Raw genomic sequence first — 16,715 nt, 5'->3', positions numbered from 1 at the left:
ACTCTACTGTGCACCACTCCACACTACGCCACTCCATGCTGCTTTACTGCACCACTTCGCTCAACGCCTCTCTACTCTACACCACTCTATGCCACTGTACTCTACCCCACTCTACTCTGCGCCACTGCACTCTACACCACTCTTCGCGACTCCATTCTATGCCACCCTACTCTGCGTTACAACAAACAAATGATGGACGGAATGCTGACAATGCATACATTCTCCCCCAGTCAAGAGATCTGGGTTAAATCCATCGTTCTTATGCCCACTACACCATCCCAGTTTAGACATGGCCATATGCAAATCAGTCTTGACCCTATGCCCAGACGTGGGACCCGTGCTCACTACGCCACTGGAGTTAAGCTATCCTGGCTGAAGAGGGGTGAAACCCCGAAACCGGTCCTAGGATGCTTGGTTCCAGTCCAGGGAGGACCTGGCTTGGCAGTTCGGGCTGGACTGTTCCCATGAGGCACAGGGTCAAGACTGATTTGCATATGGCTGGGTTCAAACTGGATTGGCATGGTGAGCAAAAAAACGATGGATTTAGGCCCAGATCTCTGTACTGGGGTGAATGTATGACATTGTTCTGCATTCTGTCCATCAATTGTTGTTTTTGCATTTGTCACCCTACTCTGCAACACTGCTGTCTATGCCAGTGCACTCTACGCCAATGTACTCTTCACCACTTTACTCAAAGCCAATGCACTCTACGCCAATCTACACTGTACCAAATCACTCTATGCCGCTATACTCTACTTACTCTATTATACTCTGTGCCACTCTATTCTACTCTGTGTCACTGCTCTCTATGCCACTCTATTCTACTCTGCACCACTGTACTCTATGCCACTTATCGCTACGCCTCTCTACTCTGGGCTACTGCATTCTGCCATTCTACTCTGTGCCACTGCACTCTGCTCCACTCTACTCGCCGCCACTGCACTCTGCTGATGCACTCCACGCCACTCAACTATACACAGTAATCAATACAGTAATTTAAAATAAAAAAGAGAGTGCAACAACCAAATTACTTTTGCCAAAAGATTTAATAATATATCTTATGGCGAACAGTTAAACATTCACTGTTGAATCAAGGTGAAAGGGAAAGGTTGCCCCTAGAGAACATACCTACACTATCCTTAACCTTACCCCCACCCCACAAACACCTAAGCACTTTTTTCTGCACGTTCTGTAGGGGCAACCTTCCCCTTTCACCTTGATTCAACAGTGAATGTTTAACTGTTCGCCATATGATATATTATTAAATCTTTTGGCAAAAGTAATTTGGTTGTTGCACTCTCTTTTTTATCTCCACTCCACTCTACAGTACTCCACTCCACTCTGTGCCATTCTACGACAATACTCCACTCTACATATCTCTACACAACTCCCTATGTGCCACTCCATGTCACTTTACTCCACTTTATTCTAACTCCACTCAATGCCATTTCACTCTTACAATCTACTCTATTGTATGCCACTCTGCATTGCAACACTCTACTCCACTCTATGCAACACTATCTACGCCACTCCACTCTGCTCTACACTACTCTACGACACTCTGTGCCACTCCACAACTCTCTACTCAACTCTGACGCTGTGCTGCACTCTAGCCCACTCGCCTTTACTCCCTTCCACTCTGAGAGAATACTCCCTCCACAACACTGTACGCTACTCCATGACACTCCACTTCAGTCCTCTCCACGCCACTCAACTCTACTGTGCGCCACTCAGCGGCACACCACTCCATAACATGCCACTCTCCTTTAACCATGCTGAACAGCGGCCACTGGTGTACAAAATTGCTAAAACATATTGGCAAAGCCAATAGCTCTTGCATGGGCAAGACATATTGGCTTTTCCAATGCTGGTTTGTCAGGCTGGCTTGTCCAGAATCTTGGGTTTTTTGACGTCTGACAAAAACTGTTCAAAGGCTGAAGGATCGGACTTTGGGCATGCAGTGTGGTGCCCTCTGGAAGGGCAGTAGATTGCTGTTTTGACCACCATGATGGTGTAAAAGATAACGTATAGTCTAAGTTAGCACATCAAATGTATTTTCAGTTTTATGAATAAAAGCAAATACTTCATATTCACAGATGCTGTGTGAAATGGCTGACAGAGGTTAAGTTTGCCCCAATGAATGGCATGGATGTTTACCTATTGAACATTAGACATGTTAAATCATGCAATTTATAGCCATCTGAATTATCCATAGCTTTTGAAGATACTCACACATAGTTTAATATGTCACCGGTATTGCAGCTGGCAGAGAGAGATGCACTGTCATCCCCTTGTGATTTCATACGCAAATTGTTTAGTAGGCACTTTCAAGCAGAGTTGCAATTGTATTGCCTCCTTTAAAGCTGTAATGGTGTTTGGTACCTTGAGTGAGGTTGCAGGGGTAGCTGTTACTTTTGGCAAAGCAGTAGTGATAGTTAGATCTGTGGTGGGCACTGTCTTAGGTCATTTAAAATGTTGTATATTCCCTCAGGTAAAGATTGTTAATTAGTTAGTTGCCTTAGTATTAAGGAAAGGTTTAACGCTGGTAATGTTGACACTGACAGCTTGCACACCACCCAAAAATCAGGTTTATTGAGTTGCAGTCTTGATGCTAGATTACAAGGCTGTAGATTTCTTTTTATACCTATCGAGAAGCCGTAAAGATGCCTTGGTTGTTTATTGAGATGCTTTTGATAATTCAATGTGCCTTCTATTGGTGTCTTTATTTTTTTATATTGCCATATAAAGCCACTGTAGTCTCTGCCACCACAATAGAGGAGTAAAGATCCATAGTCTAGGCTGCATATTTCTTACATATCTCATGGGAAAGATTACCTCTGTGTAGGCACAGTGCTGCACGAGGTGGCAAGGTTGTTTAGCCCCTTGCCACTGAAAGATGCAAAAAAGATCCAGAGGCTGTGCTTACTCCCATTGTCAAAGGTGCAGGAGCAGGACCCCCTAAGCTGAGCATAGTCAACTGTTCAAAGGTTTGGGTTATATAGAATTTCTGTTACAGTAGCACAATGTCTTTAGTGATTCCATGGTAATAGCGAAACTGTTTAAAGGCATTCAAGCATTAAAGGTATTAATTTGATCTGCCCAGAGGTATTTGCTTTGACTGTGACATAGTCCAGCAATTATGTATTTCAGATAGCCCAAAGTACAACAGACCTCATTGCTAAATCTCTAACACAAATTCTGAACAAATCCCTGTTAGCCCACTTTGCGTCTTTATTTCACCCAAGCACTTAAAGTCAGGCCATCCTCGTTTTGGACATAGTTTAAAAGCAGCAGAGAGCTTATGTATACATATAATCTGAAAACTGCCTCCTTAAAAAAAGGCTTAGATCCAGGGGGCAACAAATGTTGCATTCTGTCCTGGTGCCTGTAGAAGGAAATGTGCTACACAGACTGGTCCAACACTTGCCATGCGTAACAATACCCTAGACTGCTGAATGTTATGGAGCTGGCACTATACCACCAATCCTCACTCTTGAGACCACTAGCCTGAAAGTAATCACACAAAAATATTTTAAGAAGTTCTAAAGGTTTATTGGAAGCAGTTTTTTTAACTTTACATTGATCAACTGTAAAAAAGTATTTGTGGGAAGTAAATTATAGTTTTCTTGAAACACCTTCTGTATCTCTTTCAAAAGAATGTTAAATAAATAACTACTTTCACTTATTGACACAACGCCTAACGCCAGAGGTTTCCAGGCTCTCCAGTCAGCTAACACTATAAACCCTAAAGACCTGGTATTTCATGCATGGAGAGATCCAACAACACAAATGCCAGTGGCTTAACAGTAGATGCAGTAAATAAAAACTTTGTTAAAAAAATTGACATTGTTTGAAGTAATGAGATGAGTAAGAAAAAAAAATGCATTAAAGACAAATTATTTGATTCTTGGAATCAATTTCTTATTCAAGCTTGAGAGCCAACGTAAAAGGTGAAAAGCAAGATCCAAGTGTTCAGTTTGCAATTTCGGATTAATCAAAAAATTAATTCTGCACAGTTCTTTGTGAATGACGATCAGATTACATTCAGTAGCAGTCTCGTTGGAAGACCCTATAATGTAGAAGTTTTCTACTAAATTCCACTAAAGCGAAGGGGGTGGTGTTAGTCTCTCTTTCCTGTGTCAGAAAGGCCTGCCCAAAGCAGATCCCTGATCAGCTCTGCCCGTAGCAGGTCTCCCGGACTCTGCCTATATGCACTGTTTTGCCTGGTGCTGCCTCGTTCCGCCGGTCCGGTATTGATGATTAGTGTGCTGCCTGTTAACCTCTAAACTGTTGTACTATCTGTGTAGCCTGTTAGCCTTTTAAGTTTTATTTTGCCTCCAAGCTTTTTTTGCAGTTTCGTGCGCACTTTCTGCTTTTTTGGTTTTCGAATCAATGGCGCTATTTAGGAGCCTCTTGCTCCTTTCCCTCACGCTCTTTCCCACCCGTTCACCCTCCCTCTTCCCGACAGCCAGCGCCCTGCCCTCCTCACAGGATCAACTTAATGGAAGCAGCACGGCCGTGCGCAGCGAGCATGTCAAAGGAAAGCCCTACGTGCCTGGACTGTGCCCAGTACCAGGAACCCTTGCCTACTGGTCACTTACAGATACTTTACTGCAGATGTTTGAGCCCTGGATCCCGCAACAACAACTGCTGCCTCCCATCTCCTCGATCAATGGTAGGACCATTCACCTGTCACCACTGTCTCTTCACCTGCAACTCATAACCTCCCGCCTTCACAGAAATCACCGCCACTCCCACTACTGACCTCGACCGCCCTGGAGCCACTAGACACCTGATCTCTCTGCAAACACGCTACCAAAATCTAGGACACCATCACCACCCTCGACCCTGACGTGATCTTCGTCAGAGACTTAGCCCAACCCCTCCTTCACCCCTGACATCGTCACCACAGTGCCCAACTGCTGCAAGATGGCGCACTGGGACTACCCAACAAACACTTAGGAAGCATCTGCATCCTCCACAAAGAAACAATCCGCTGCACCACCACTGAAGACGATGCCACACCGATCATGGAACACCTCAACTTCCAACTCTACACCAACATTGCCACCACAGTGCCCAGCCTGATCGCCGCCCCAGATGACATCCGCTCGAACCCTCCTTGACAGGGGAGAATTGACAGCCCTGATCCTTCTCGACCTCTCAGTAGCATTCGACACATATTCCACCACACACTCATCAAGAGACTTCACCACAACGGGATACAGGGTGACACCTTCTGATGGATTGCATCATTCTTCACAGGACGAGCCCAGAGACTCTGCCTGCCACCCTTCACCTTGGAACCAAGGAGCACCATCTACGGCATCCCTCAAGGTTCATTCCTCAGACCCACCCTCTTCAACGCGTACTTGACACACCTGGCCGACCTCGTCAGAACCCACAACCTCAACATCATATCCTACGCCGATGACACCCAGCTCATCCTCTCTCTCTCAGCAGACCCCTCCACCATGAGGACCAACTTCCACAACTGCATGACAAACATCGGCGACTGGATGAAGACCAGCTGTCTGTAGCTCAACACCGTCAAGACCAAAGTGCTCATCTTTGGTAACTACGCCTCCTCATGGAACGACACCTGGTGGCCTACCGAACACAGACCTGCTCCCACACCGACAGACCACGCCCATAACCACGCATCATCGTGGGCAGCAAACTCACCATGAAACGACAGATCACACAGTCTCCTCCGCCTGCTTCCACACACTCTGCATGCTCCAAATTATCTTCATACGGCTCCCCATCGGCACAAGGAAAACCATCACTCAAGCCCTAGTCACCAGCTGACTGGACTACGGCAACTCACTGTATGCAGGACCTACCACCCAACTCATGGAGAGACTCCAGATGATACAGAACTCAGCAGCCAGACATCCTCAACCTACCTAAACAAACCCACATAACACCCCACCTCATTATCCTTCACTGGCTACCCGTCCAGAAAAGATGCCAGTTCAAGATGCTGACACGCCTACAAAGCCCTCCACGACCAATGACCAGCATACATCAACCACTACTTGAATTTCCACCAACCCTCCAGAGACCTTTGCTTCGCCTGCCTCGCCCGCACACAGACACCTCCCAGTGGATGTCATTCCTTCCTACCTCGCCCCCAAGTCCTGGAACGTCCTTTTCCCTCCGGTCAGCACCCTCTTTGGCTGAATTCAGGAAGACACTCGACCTGGCTTTTCGACTGAGCCAAGCAACCTAGTGCCTGGATACCCTTGTGGGTGATAAGCCTCGCTCTACAAATATTAATTGATTGACTGCCCAGGCATGCCACCTTTCTTTGGTGTGAAGGACGACTATCTATGTTCCATTTCAAGGGTGTAAAAGGGCGATGGCATTTTTCATCATCCATATTGTGAGAAGTTGGCCTGGTATATGATGTTCACTAGTTAAAGTGACCACCTTGTACCATGCCAAGCAACCCTTATGGTGTGGTTGTAAGTCAACCTTTTCGGACCAGCTGCCCTAGTGGTAGCGTAGGCTAAGCAGTCTTTTAGACTAAACTTGTTTAGGCATGTTAAGCAAGCTGTTTCACCATATGCAACCCCCCTTTATACCAATGAAAGGACACCACACAGATATATATTCAAAATATATATGTATTTATTACTCAAAGTATCCCCTAGACTCTTTATGAGCACAAGAGCACAAATCGTTAAACAAGAAAGTATCACAATATACGAAAGTTGCACTTTATATGGATAGGCCCTGGTGGCCGCTCAAACCATATACTAAAATAGTGGTATAAGTACCACGAACAAGAAAGGGAGAAGGCCTAGGGCCTCTAGAATCGCTGGGCCTACAAGGAGCTAACTTTAGTTAGTGACCAGGAGGTCCACGGGTCGCGTGTGCAGTAAGGAAAGTTACACGCGGGCGCCCATAGGCTTTCAATGGGTGCGTAATTGTTCAAAACTTACTGCTAGAAGGGTCTTCTGGTTGGACTACGAAGTCAAGACTTCAAACCTAGACATTAGAGATGTTACTCTACACTTGTGCACCGGAGTGCCAGCTTTACCTCACCCACAGGAAGCGGGTGCATAGGGCTCGAAGTGCGTCTGGTTTCGTCTATCTGTTCAATGGAGCCTGACGACAAAGATGCTGCAGGCGGTCGGTCCAGAAGAGATGCGGTGGATCCAAGGATGGATCGGAAGTGTAGAAGACCTGAAAGCAGAGAGGACAATGTTCACAGTCACTAGCCAGTGACCGGCGTGGCACCAGGTAGGTACCAGGCGATGTCGGGTGCAAACAGGTGGAGAGGTGAAGCTGGTCTCAGCAGCCACGTGGTCCCTGAAGGTCGACGACGTCCAAGAGTCGGTTCACGAGCTGTCCCACGCAGGCTCTCGCTGTCGGCGATGTCGGCGACTCAGAAGAAGCAAACAAGCCTTGGCAAAAGCAGGAGTCGCAGGAAGTGAAGAAAGCTTTTAGCTCTGACCAGCAAGGTCAGAGGGGCTGCTCCTTTGGAGGGAAGCAGGGGCCAGTCTGGAGCAACCAGACCAGCGTCTTAGTTTTTCAAGATGGTCGCCAAGGTGGCCACTAGTCAACGGACCAGTAACCGGTTAGGCGCGTCGAGTCGCGAAGTGCAGAGGGGCCCCACGCAGATCGTGGAGAGGCTGGAGGGCTCACCTTTGTTGCAGATGCTGCTCGGATGTTGGGCTTCTCAGGACCCAAAGCACAACTCGGAGGGAGCCTCTGTTGTCGCGCTTTCAGCTAGTCGAGTGTCTTCCAAGGTGGCTGGCTCCACGTGTCTCGGTGCCTCCACGGGTTCCTTCTTTGCAGAAACTGTGGATCGGGCGGTGAGAGATCTGAAGGTCCAGTTCTTGTCGTTCTCTGGGCTCGGGCTCCGGCGGGAGGCGGCGGCAAAGCAGACGTTGATTCGCTGGATGGTGCTTGCGTTAGCAAGATGGTCACTCCCTGAGCATAGGGGGGATTTTTCTTCAGTCTTCTGTGCAGCAGAACGTCGAAGTTCCCGTCTTCTTCTTAGTTGCAAGTTGATTTCAGGATGTCTAAAGTCTTTGGACACAGCTCCTACCTTTAAGCGGATTCTAGGGGCCGGACTACCTGCTAGGTCCCTCCCTAAGGGTGGGGCCAGGAAGGGGGGTGGTTACACCCCCAATCCTTTGTCCAGCTCGCCCCAGGTCTGGGGCTGGTGTGCCCCAGGACCGGATTGAACTGGCATATGCGCCGAGGCTCCTCGTGAGCCTCAGGCATGTCTGTTTCCTTTCAAGCCCTACCTGACCAATACACAAAATCCTGTCTGGGGTGGTGCTCGTACCTCCCCTGGCAGGAAACCCTTTGTCCACGTCTCCCAAGCTGGAAGGACTCCCAGCAGCAGGAGGGAAGACTTGTGTCTGTGGTGGCAGCGTCCATTTTGTGGAGCTGAGGCTATGTCTGATGTTACCCGGGTTTCAGGTTCTGTACATGTCGTGTCCCTCTAGGAGGGTGGAATGCTAAACCCGTCGCCAGAATTGGCGAGGGGTTAGTATTCCAATTCGTATGACACCTTACTCGACATGTTTAGATAAAGCCAAACCAAAGATAGCATTTAACCGCGAGGTTCATAATGCACTTAAGAGTATATGGTATGGCGATATCTGGAAACGGTAGAAGGAAGTCGTTCCGACTACTGCAGACAGGCTCAGCTCATGCCAGAGCACCATCTCACATAAAACAAAGCACTCTGCCTTAAGGATTGTTAAGGCCTGCCATAGGAGTGACTTATAGGCTAACATGTGTCCCATTTACGGTTAGGTATAGGCATACTACACCTAAGTAAGAGGTGGATACACCAACTTACCCCAGCTGAGTGATCAGCCAGTTGTGTCAAATTGCTAGGCCAGGCCAGGGGTGGCACAATACATGCTTCAGCCCCTGGTAGGCCTCAGATACACCAATGCCCTGGGTACCTAGGGTACACTAGCACAGGGGCTCACAGGGTGATCCAGTTCCAATGGGTCATGCACCTAAAGTGCATAGTGTCAATTTAGCAGAGAGAACAGCAGGCTGGGGGTCTGATTAGCAGACCCACAGCCTCAATACGTCGAAAACCAGTGAAGCAAAAAGCAAAAATTTGGGGTGACCATAGGATAGCAGACCCTACTCCTAAACATATGTGAAAAATTCAGTTTTTAAGGATAGCACATTTTAAAAATGTATTATCACAGCCTTGTGGTCCAGCCTTTCAGCTGTCAAGAAAGTTGCTCGATGTAGAGAGCTTAGCCTCTAATTATACTTTTTTTTATTTTGTTTTAAAGGAAAATAGGACCTTGTCAGCCACAGTGAGTGAAATGAGGGAGCAGAATGTAAATCTTTTCCTTAAGAGGGATGACTTTGATGAGCTGGAAGGCTTCCAGCAGCAAGAGCTGGCCAAAATTAAACACATGGTAAGAAGTGTTTTCAGAAAGTGTGACTTTTTTTGTATAGAAGTTGTCTGCTCTCTATGGCCCTTTCATCTTGTGTTCTCTAACTTATGTTTGTTTGGCTTTGTATGATCTGATTGGAAAGGAAAAGGCAAATGAGATACAGGAGTTTGTAGGCAATTCTTTGTAAGACTTGCAGGTTTTGCAGGTTTAAGCCCTGAACACCTTCAAAATAGTATTTTTGGCTTTCCGCTTACAACAGTGCATCGTCTGTTCATATTTGCCCCGCTCCTAAGAGTCTTAATGCCAGCTAACATTAGCTTAATTAGTTCTGCCACTTTTAGATTGGCAACTCCTACAATGGAAGATAAATATACCCCTGCACCCCAGGAACCTGCGTTCATACGAAAACAGAATGAGATTGAGTCAGTGTCACCACAGCCACGAAGAACAAGATTCAGTCAACCTCACCGCAGCCAGGAAGGGATCAGTCAATACTGCTATTACAGTTTTCCCACCACCTGATAAAGAAACTAGGTCCTGTAATGAGAATAATGTGAAGTGGGAGGCAGCACTGCCCTGGAGGAATGCTAATTCAAATGCACTTGAATGTAGACTAAGTGTAATGGCACGTTTCATTAGATACGGTTCATAGGACAAGGTCTCCACAGGGAAAGTAAGCCTCCAATTAAACATTCTTTGTTAAGGATGCCTGAGTTTACGCCCGAGATTCAAGAAGGGAAAGGAGCAGAGTGGGTATTAAAGATGAGCAATGATTATATCAAGCTGCGAAGTCAATGGGGAACTTTAGACGAAAGGTCCAGAGATGATAATAAAAATCCTGGGAATCATCTACAGCAGCATATATCGCGTTTGATGTTCCTAAATTTTGAGCAAACAGTAAAACCTCTTGCCTTTAGGACTGATTTTATTTTTTGGTCCTGGTTCTGTGTCGGAGTGTTTTGAAAGGTACATCCACTTTGTTTTTCTGGTGCCGACAGATTTGCAAGTAAGCATCCTTCATAGGGTGCTGGCAGCCCCTCTAAATCCTGTTTTAGAGAAACGTCCTAACTATTTTACCTTTGTAGCTAGTCGAGGGGTGAGTTGAAACAGTGTTATCTCCAGATGTGGGCTTTTTTAGCGTATTTCAAGTTGTGCGGACCAGATTTTACTTGATGGGAAACTCCCCAAGTGGTTCCAGCACATTTTTCTTTTGCGACACTCATCGCAACTGTTGACTACGTTATCCTTGTGTCTTGTTATTCTTATAATAGGGAGTCATTTTTCGAGTAAGTCAACCTCTGGCCTCAACATGAACTGCTGATTATTTGGTGCATTTCACTCTTATTGATACTGCACCATGTATCTCCAGATTCCTAACTTGGTTGTGTCCATTATGTAGACCACATATGGTATGATAATCTTTTTGGCCTGTTAAACTGCCCTAGTTTAACCTTGGCATGTATGTCCTTTTATGTACATCACTTCAACACCCTCTAGGTCAGGTTTGTGCTGTAGATAGCGCTACTAAATAGCACTCTGACATCTGGTATGCTGGGTTTTTGTGTTTCAACAGAGACTCATAACTCGTAGCAAACATTGCAGTGGACTGGTTTATTAAATAATACATTAAACAAAAGTATATAAGGTTAATAATTCTGGGGGAAAAACAAGGACAGGGTAGAGATTAGGACTGAAAATATGAAAGTATATTAAGCTTAAACTTTGAGAAATCATAGAAGCTGTTTTATCAGGAGCATCAGCAATGCTGTAAAGTAATGACTGCTATTTCATTTCGAACAACTGCTTAGAATTTAAGGTTAAAGTCAGAACTTTAATAGCAGAGGGACCTTCTTAGGCTTTTTTCAGCATCCTGTTCTTACCTTAATCTATTCCATTCCTCCAGCTTTTGTGCTGTAGTTGCATTCCATACTGACTAATGGAAACTGTGTAAAGAGAACACAGTTAACCCAGTAGACTGCGAAATTTGCTAAATTTGCATTACGCGGCTGCTGGACCATGGCGGTTTATTAAAGCTACAAAAGAGAGCTGCAGCTCTGGAGTATTATGCAGGCTACATTGAGCTGGATTCCCTATTTTGCACTGGTGGCAGTTTTAGCTCTCTAGTTGGTGGTCTTCCTAGACATCTTTCAGTCACGGCCTCGATTAAGCTACTGCACTGGCTGCCGATGGACCGTCGGATTCTTTTGAAGATCCTATGCTTGACTCATGAAGCCTATTATGGCTCTGGCTTAGAGTGCATCAAGTCGATGGTTCATCACTATGTTCCTAGCAGGCTGCTCCGGTCCTCGGACAAAAACTTACTGACAGTTCCTAGGTCTAAGAATGCTAAATTGGGTGGCAGAGCCTTCTCTACGGCTGCACCCAAATTGTGGAATTCCCTCCCAGAAGAACTTTCTAATCAGGTGTCCCTTCCGCGTTTTTGTAAAGCCTTAAAGACCTGGCTTTTCCTAGATACGTCAGTTTGAGCATGTTTCCCTTTCACCGCATCCTGATGCTCTGCATTCAGCGCCTTGACGCCCTTGGGCTAAGTTCGTGCTTTACAAAATCAATATTCATTAATTCATTCATTCGTGCAGGGTACTGGATTGAGTAGACTAGTTCCTGAGGGGACCTCAAAAGTTCCAGTCTCTGTGTGATCATAACTGATAGCACAGCGTGAACTGCCCTGATCAAGAATGTCATGGTTTCCCCCACCGGCAACCAATATTAAGTAAATATTTGCTGAAATGTCAGGAAGCATATTCTATCAGAGCTCTCCATGCCTTCAAACCCAATTAGACAGTGGCAAAATCAAGGATTGGAATGCTAGTCAGGGACACTTGTGGGGTGTTCTCCGTCCATGTCTGCATCCTTCACTTGCTGGCCCAAAGCTGGGAATAGAACTGCACAAAGTGTATAATGGAATGATATTACATTTCTGCAAAAGTCGGCAAAGCATTCAAAGAATAGGTCTAAAGGCAATGTGATGTTTTGAAAAAGGGACATTACCCAGATGGTTTGTTCACTATCAGTTTTTGATCATTTTAAAAAACATCCTCAACCTGACTACTTCAAAGATGTCTGTGTCAGGAGCAACATCCACAGTTCGCCTGTTGATGTTCGTAGAGTTGCAGCATAACACCTTCATTAAGCACTGATGTTTGAACTTTGACTCAAGAATTGATGCCAGGCACAGCCTATAGACTTTCATGGCTTTCTATAGATGAGTTCCAGCATCCCGTGCACAGCCCTGCTTTGCCATTAGATTCTAAAAGGTAATATACAATGTGGTGGGGTTAACGGTGAAGTTCCTTTACCAGGCCGTGATGCTTAGTACATGATCCTCTAGTCTATCCTATGCTTCATATAGATACATCACAGATCACATCCATTAGGCAATTTGGTCTTTTTTTTTATTGTTTTTATTGACATTTTCCTATCATATAATACATGAATCAAATTTACATGAGCAGTGGAAACCTGTAGTCCCAGGCATTTCAACCAGCATGAGTTAATAAAATTATAAATGTAACGGCTCTCATAGTGCATCAGGACATTGCAGTTCCCATCTCCTCCACCACCACCGGCGTCGAACTGAACCCAATTTCGAATGGTCAGAAAACCTAGCACTTGCAGATTGCTTAAAATAGATGTCTTTGAATTGGGGAAAAGAGGTCTGGCTTCTGGTCAGTGGGTTACAAAAATGCTTCATGGCCCAACATCAAACGGAGATGCTCTAAGGTGTTACCTTTTATGCTGTGGACATTCTTGGGTAAGTTTCCCTTTTCTATGTTTTGAGCATACTGTACCTTTCAATAGAGAATTTATGATGTTACCTCAAATGAAATCTAAAAGCAGGTAATAGACTGTTCCCAAAAAGTATATCTAGTTAATAGAACCTGTATTAGAAGACACTGCTGTTTAAAACAATATGTGTAATGCTTCTGATACACCCTATATGGAATGATTGTGAGATTATAAAAAGTGCTGCAAATATTTGATAAACAATTAAACCAACATTAGTTGTAAGTTGAGTCCCTCATCAATGTGAAATTATCAACTTCACTGTGGAAATATTAGTTTATTTCCAATACCCAAACATGCATTACTGATTCAAGTAAAGGCTTGTTTCATATGTTTTAGCTAATAAAGAAGGAAGAATTAGTAATGAAAACGGAGCAAGAACTAGAGGTGCAGCGGCGAGAAGCCAGCCGAGCAATAGAGGAGCTGCAGGTCTCCAGCTGCTTATCCGCCAGTTTAAATGACGAGTTGAATCGGTTACAGCAGCAGCACTCTCAGCTTGAGCAGTACAGGTACTGGTCTCCCTCTTTTCTATTTTTTATGAGTTGTTTTTTTTCTGAAAGATTAAAACTAGGATATACCAGTTTGGTCAGATTTCTGATAAGTTGTTTCAATTGAACAAACTTTACATTTTGTTATTGATGCGGAAGGTTATGGGTTGATCACCTACGTTTCTAGTATGTGGTGGCCTGTGTTTCAAACATGTATTTCCGGAAAGAGAATAATAAAGTAGTTTACCTACCAAAGTTGGCATTGGTTTGCTTTTTACAGTAACTATATGTTCGAGGCATATGAGCTGCAGATTACACACTGTGCATAGATCGCCATCTGGTGTTGAGCCCGGATGTTTGCACTTGTTTTTGTCTTTGAAAGTCTTTGGAAGTCACGAGGTATGTGACTCCTCCTTTGGATCATAGTGCGCATGGGCATCGGCTCCATCCTCAGATTGTTTTTTTTCCGCCATCGGGCTCGGATGTGTTCTCGCGTTCCAGCTCGGAACCGTTAATGGTTTCTCTTTCGACGCACAATCCTTCCCATCTCGACGGTATTGTTTTCGATCGCGTTTCCAACCACACGCGACCCTTCAACTCGAAGTCTTCGATTCCGGTCGTCGATAAAGGCCTTCGGGCCTACCCGGGCCTCATCTCCGGCTCATGGAAAGGACGCCATTTAAAAAGTGTCCTCGATGTGGGTCGAAGTTTCCCCACACCGACCTACATATGAGGTGTGCAACCTCTGCCTCTCACCGGAGCACGCGGCCAGAGACTGTCCAGCTTGTTCCTCTTTCCGCTCCAAAAAGACCATCCGGGACCGACTAGCTCAAAGAACAATGGCGCGCTCATCATCTTCGATCCCGGACGACATCTTTCAAGAGGTTGTCGATGTTCCGGAGCAGGGTCGAGTCGAGGAAGCCATCATCAGTGCCTCCGAAGCAGATGATTCTGACGTCGAAGACTTCACTCCAGCTCAGAGGGCCGTGAGTACAGACGTCGACCCCCGACCCACCCACCCCCTCAACACTGTCGAAAAAGGCTTCAGTACCACATCCACCTTCGGTCCCAGGTGCACGCCGAGACACTGCTTCCCATACCCTGGCTTCGGGCCCGGTAAAGAAGCCTGCTAAGCCTTTAGGCGACTCGGGCTCGAGTCCGCCTACCCTCGGTACCGACGAGCCAACTCCGACACCGAAGAAAAAGGCGTACTCTACCTCATCCACGCCGACCACTGCTACCACATCAAAGCACTCTGTGTCGAAGGCTAGCACCAGTTCTTCGGCACAGACGACACCCTCGAAGCCGACTAAAAGCCGCCCGCCGAAAGGCCCCAATACTTCCAAACCGAAGTCCTCGGAGCTGAAAAAACAGCACCCGGCTCCAACTCATAAAGACACTTCAAACATACACGGTTCCAAGCCTAGAACCGCTACCGAGTCAACGCCCCAAAAACTTATGGCACCGAAGCCCTCGGCACCGAAGGATCTGTCTCCAACAGATGAACTGTTTTGACCAGATCCTACCCAAAAGACTTTAATAAAGGATCCTAAAACTTGTCATTTAATGCTCAGTATAAAAAAGAGGCCACTAGAAATGCCTGCGCCCGCACCACCACCAAAGAAGAGAGACTTTACCACCTCTCCATTAAGGATTCCTTCTCCTCTTCCTCCTCCTCCCCCACCACACCACTCTCCCACACCATCACCTACCCCAATAGATGATGATGATGATGATGACGACAACACCTCAGACGATGCAGGGGGAGGTGCGGACGACCAACCGATTGGGGACGCTACCCCTACTGGCTCCCCTGACCCCTGGGATGATTACAGTGTCCCAGATGTCCCTTACACCCCATAAGATGATATTTACCCCTCCAGCCCACTCCCCCCCCCCCCCCCCCCGCCCCCCCCCCCCCCCGAGGACAATATCGGGTTCAACCAGCTCCTTCAAAGAGCTGCCCAATACAACAGGTTGTCCCTGCATTCAGACCCAGTAGAGGAGGATTTTCTTATGGCTACCTTTGACACCACACAAAGGTCCACTTCAACACTGCCCATGCTTAAAGGGGTCATTAAGCACGCACCAGAGATCTTTAAAGATCCAGTCAGGGCTCGGGTCATCAACCCAAGAATTGAGAAGAAATAGAAAGCTGCCCCTACTGACCCAGTATACATTAAGGGCCCCTCATCACTAGACTCCCTAGTAGTCTCTAACGCCAGGAAGAGGGCAAATTCCCAAACGTCAGGTGATGCACCACCACCAGACAAGGAATCAAAACTCCTAGACGCCTCTGGCAAACGCACAGCGTCCCAGGCAGCAAATATTTGGCGCATTGCTAACACCCAAGTGCTCCTAGCCAGGTATGACAGGGCACATTATGACTAACTTGAGTCCATAATGCAGCACCACCCTGACAAATACAACAAGCATTGGCATAGCCAATAGGTCTCGCCTTTGGGACCTTATAAGTGTTTAGCCACGCAACAGTTGCATAACTAAACACTTGTAAGGGCCCAAAAGCGAGACCTATTGGCTATGCCAATGCTTGTTTTAACTGCTGCAATCTATTGAAGCCTCACGGAGAACATCAAAGAGGCCATGCGGCCGCAAAATTGGTCGCGATCAAACATCGAAGCGGCCGTGAAAGTGTAAGTAATCGCGGTAAAGCGCGACGCCCGCGCACATGCACTATAGCTCCAGGCTGGCCTGGTAGCACTTTTTGGAGCCCTCTCAAAAAGTCTCGCCAGACCAGCGCATGCGCTGGCTCAGGCGAGACCTAAAAACAGGGCCAGTGAGCTAATCCACGAGGGTAAGACCATCACTAATACCTCCATTCGCTGTGCCCTAGATGCAGCAGACACCGCCTCAAGGGCAATCATGCCTGGTTACGTATATCAGGTTTTAAACCAGAAGTACAGAGTTCTATACTCAATCAACCTTTTGATGAGCAACACTTATTTGGTCCCAACGTAGACGTACCCCTCGAAAAAATGAAGAAGGATACAGACACTGCCAAATCTATGCG

General features: G+C 46.3%; 1 protein-coding gene across 5 annotated transcripts in view; it reads left to right on the top strand.

The window, feature by feature from the left end:
- Positions 1–16,715, top strand: part of GOLGA1 (golgin A1) — a 489,123-nt gene that overhangs the window by 128,870 nt on the left and 343,538 nt on the right. For 3 of the 5 annotated variants that reach the window (XM_085613774.1, XM_085613772.1, XM_085613773.1), the window contains 2 exons: positions 9,285–9,413; positions 13,536–13,705. In XM_085613774.1, the coding sequence (XP_085469900.1) occupies positions 9,285–9,413; positions 13,536–13,705 (299 nt within the window). The remainder of the gene's footprint in view (positions 1–9,284; positions 9,414–13,535; positions 13,706–16,715) is intronic. The other 2 variants (XM_085613776.1, XM_085613775.1) reach the window with 1 other exon arrangement.

The sequence above is a fragment of the Triturus cristatus genome, chromosome 1_2 (assembly GCF_964204655.1).
Source record: "Triturus cristatus chromosome 1_2, aTriCri1.1, whole genome shotgun sequence".
Lineage (NCBI taxonomy): Eukaryota > Metazoa > Chordata > Amphibia > Caudata > Salamandridae > Triturus > Triturus cristatus.
The sequence above is the reverse complement of the archived record's forward strand: the minus strand, read 5'-3'. Positions and strand labels throughout refer to the sequence as shown.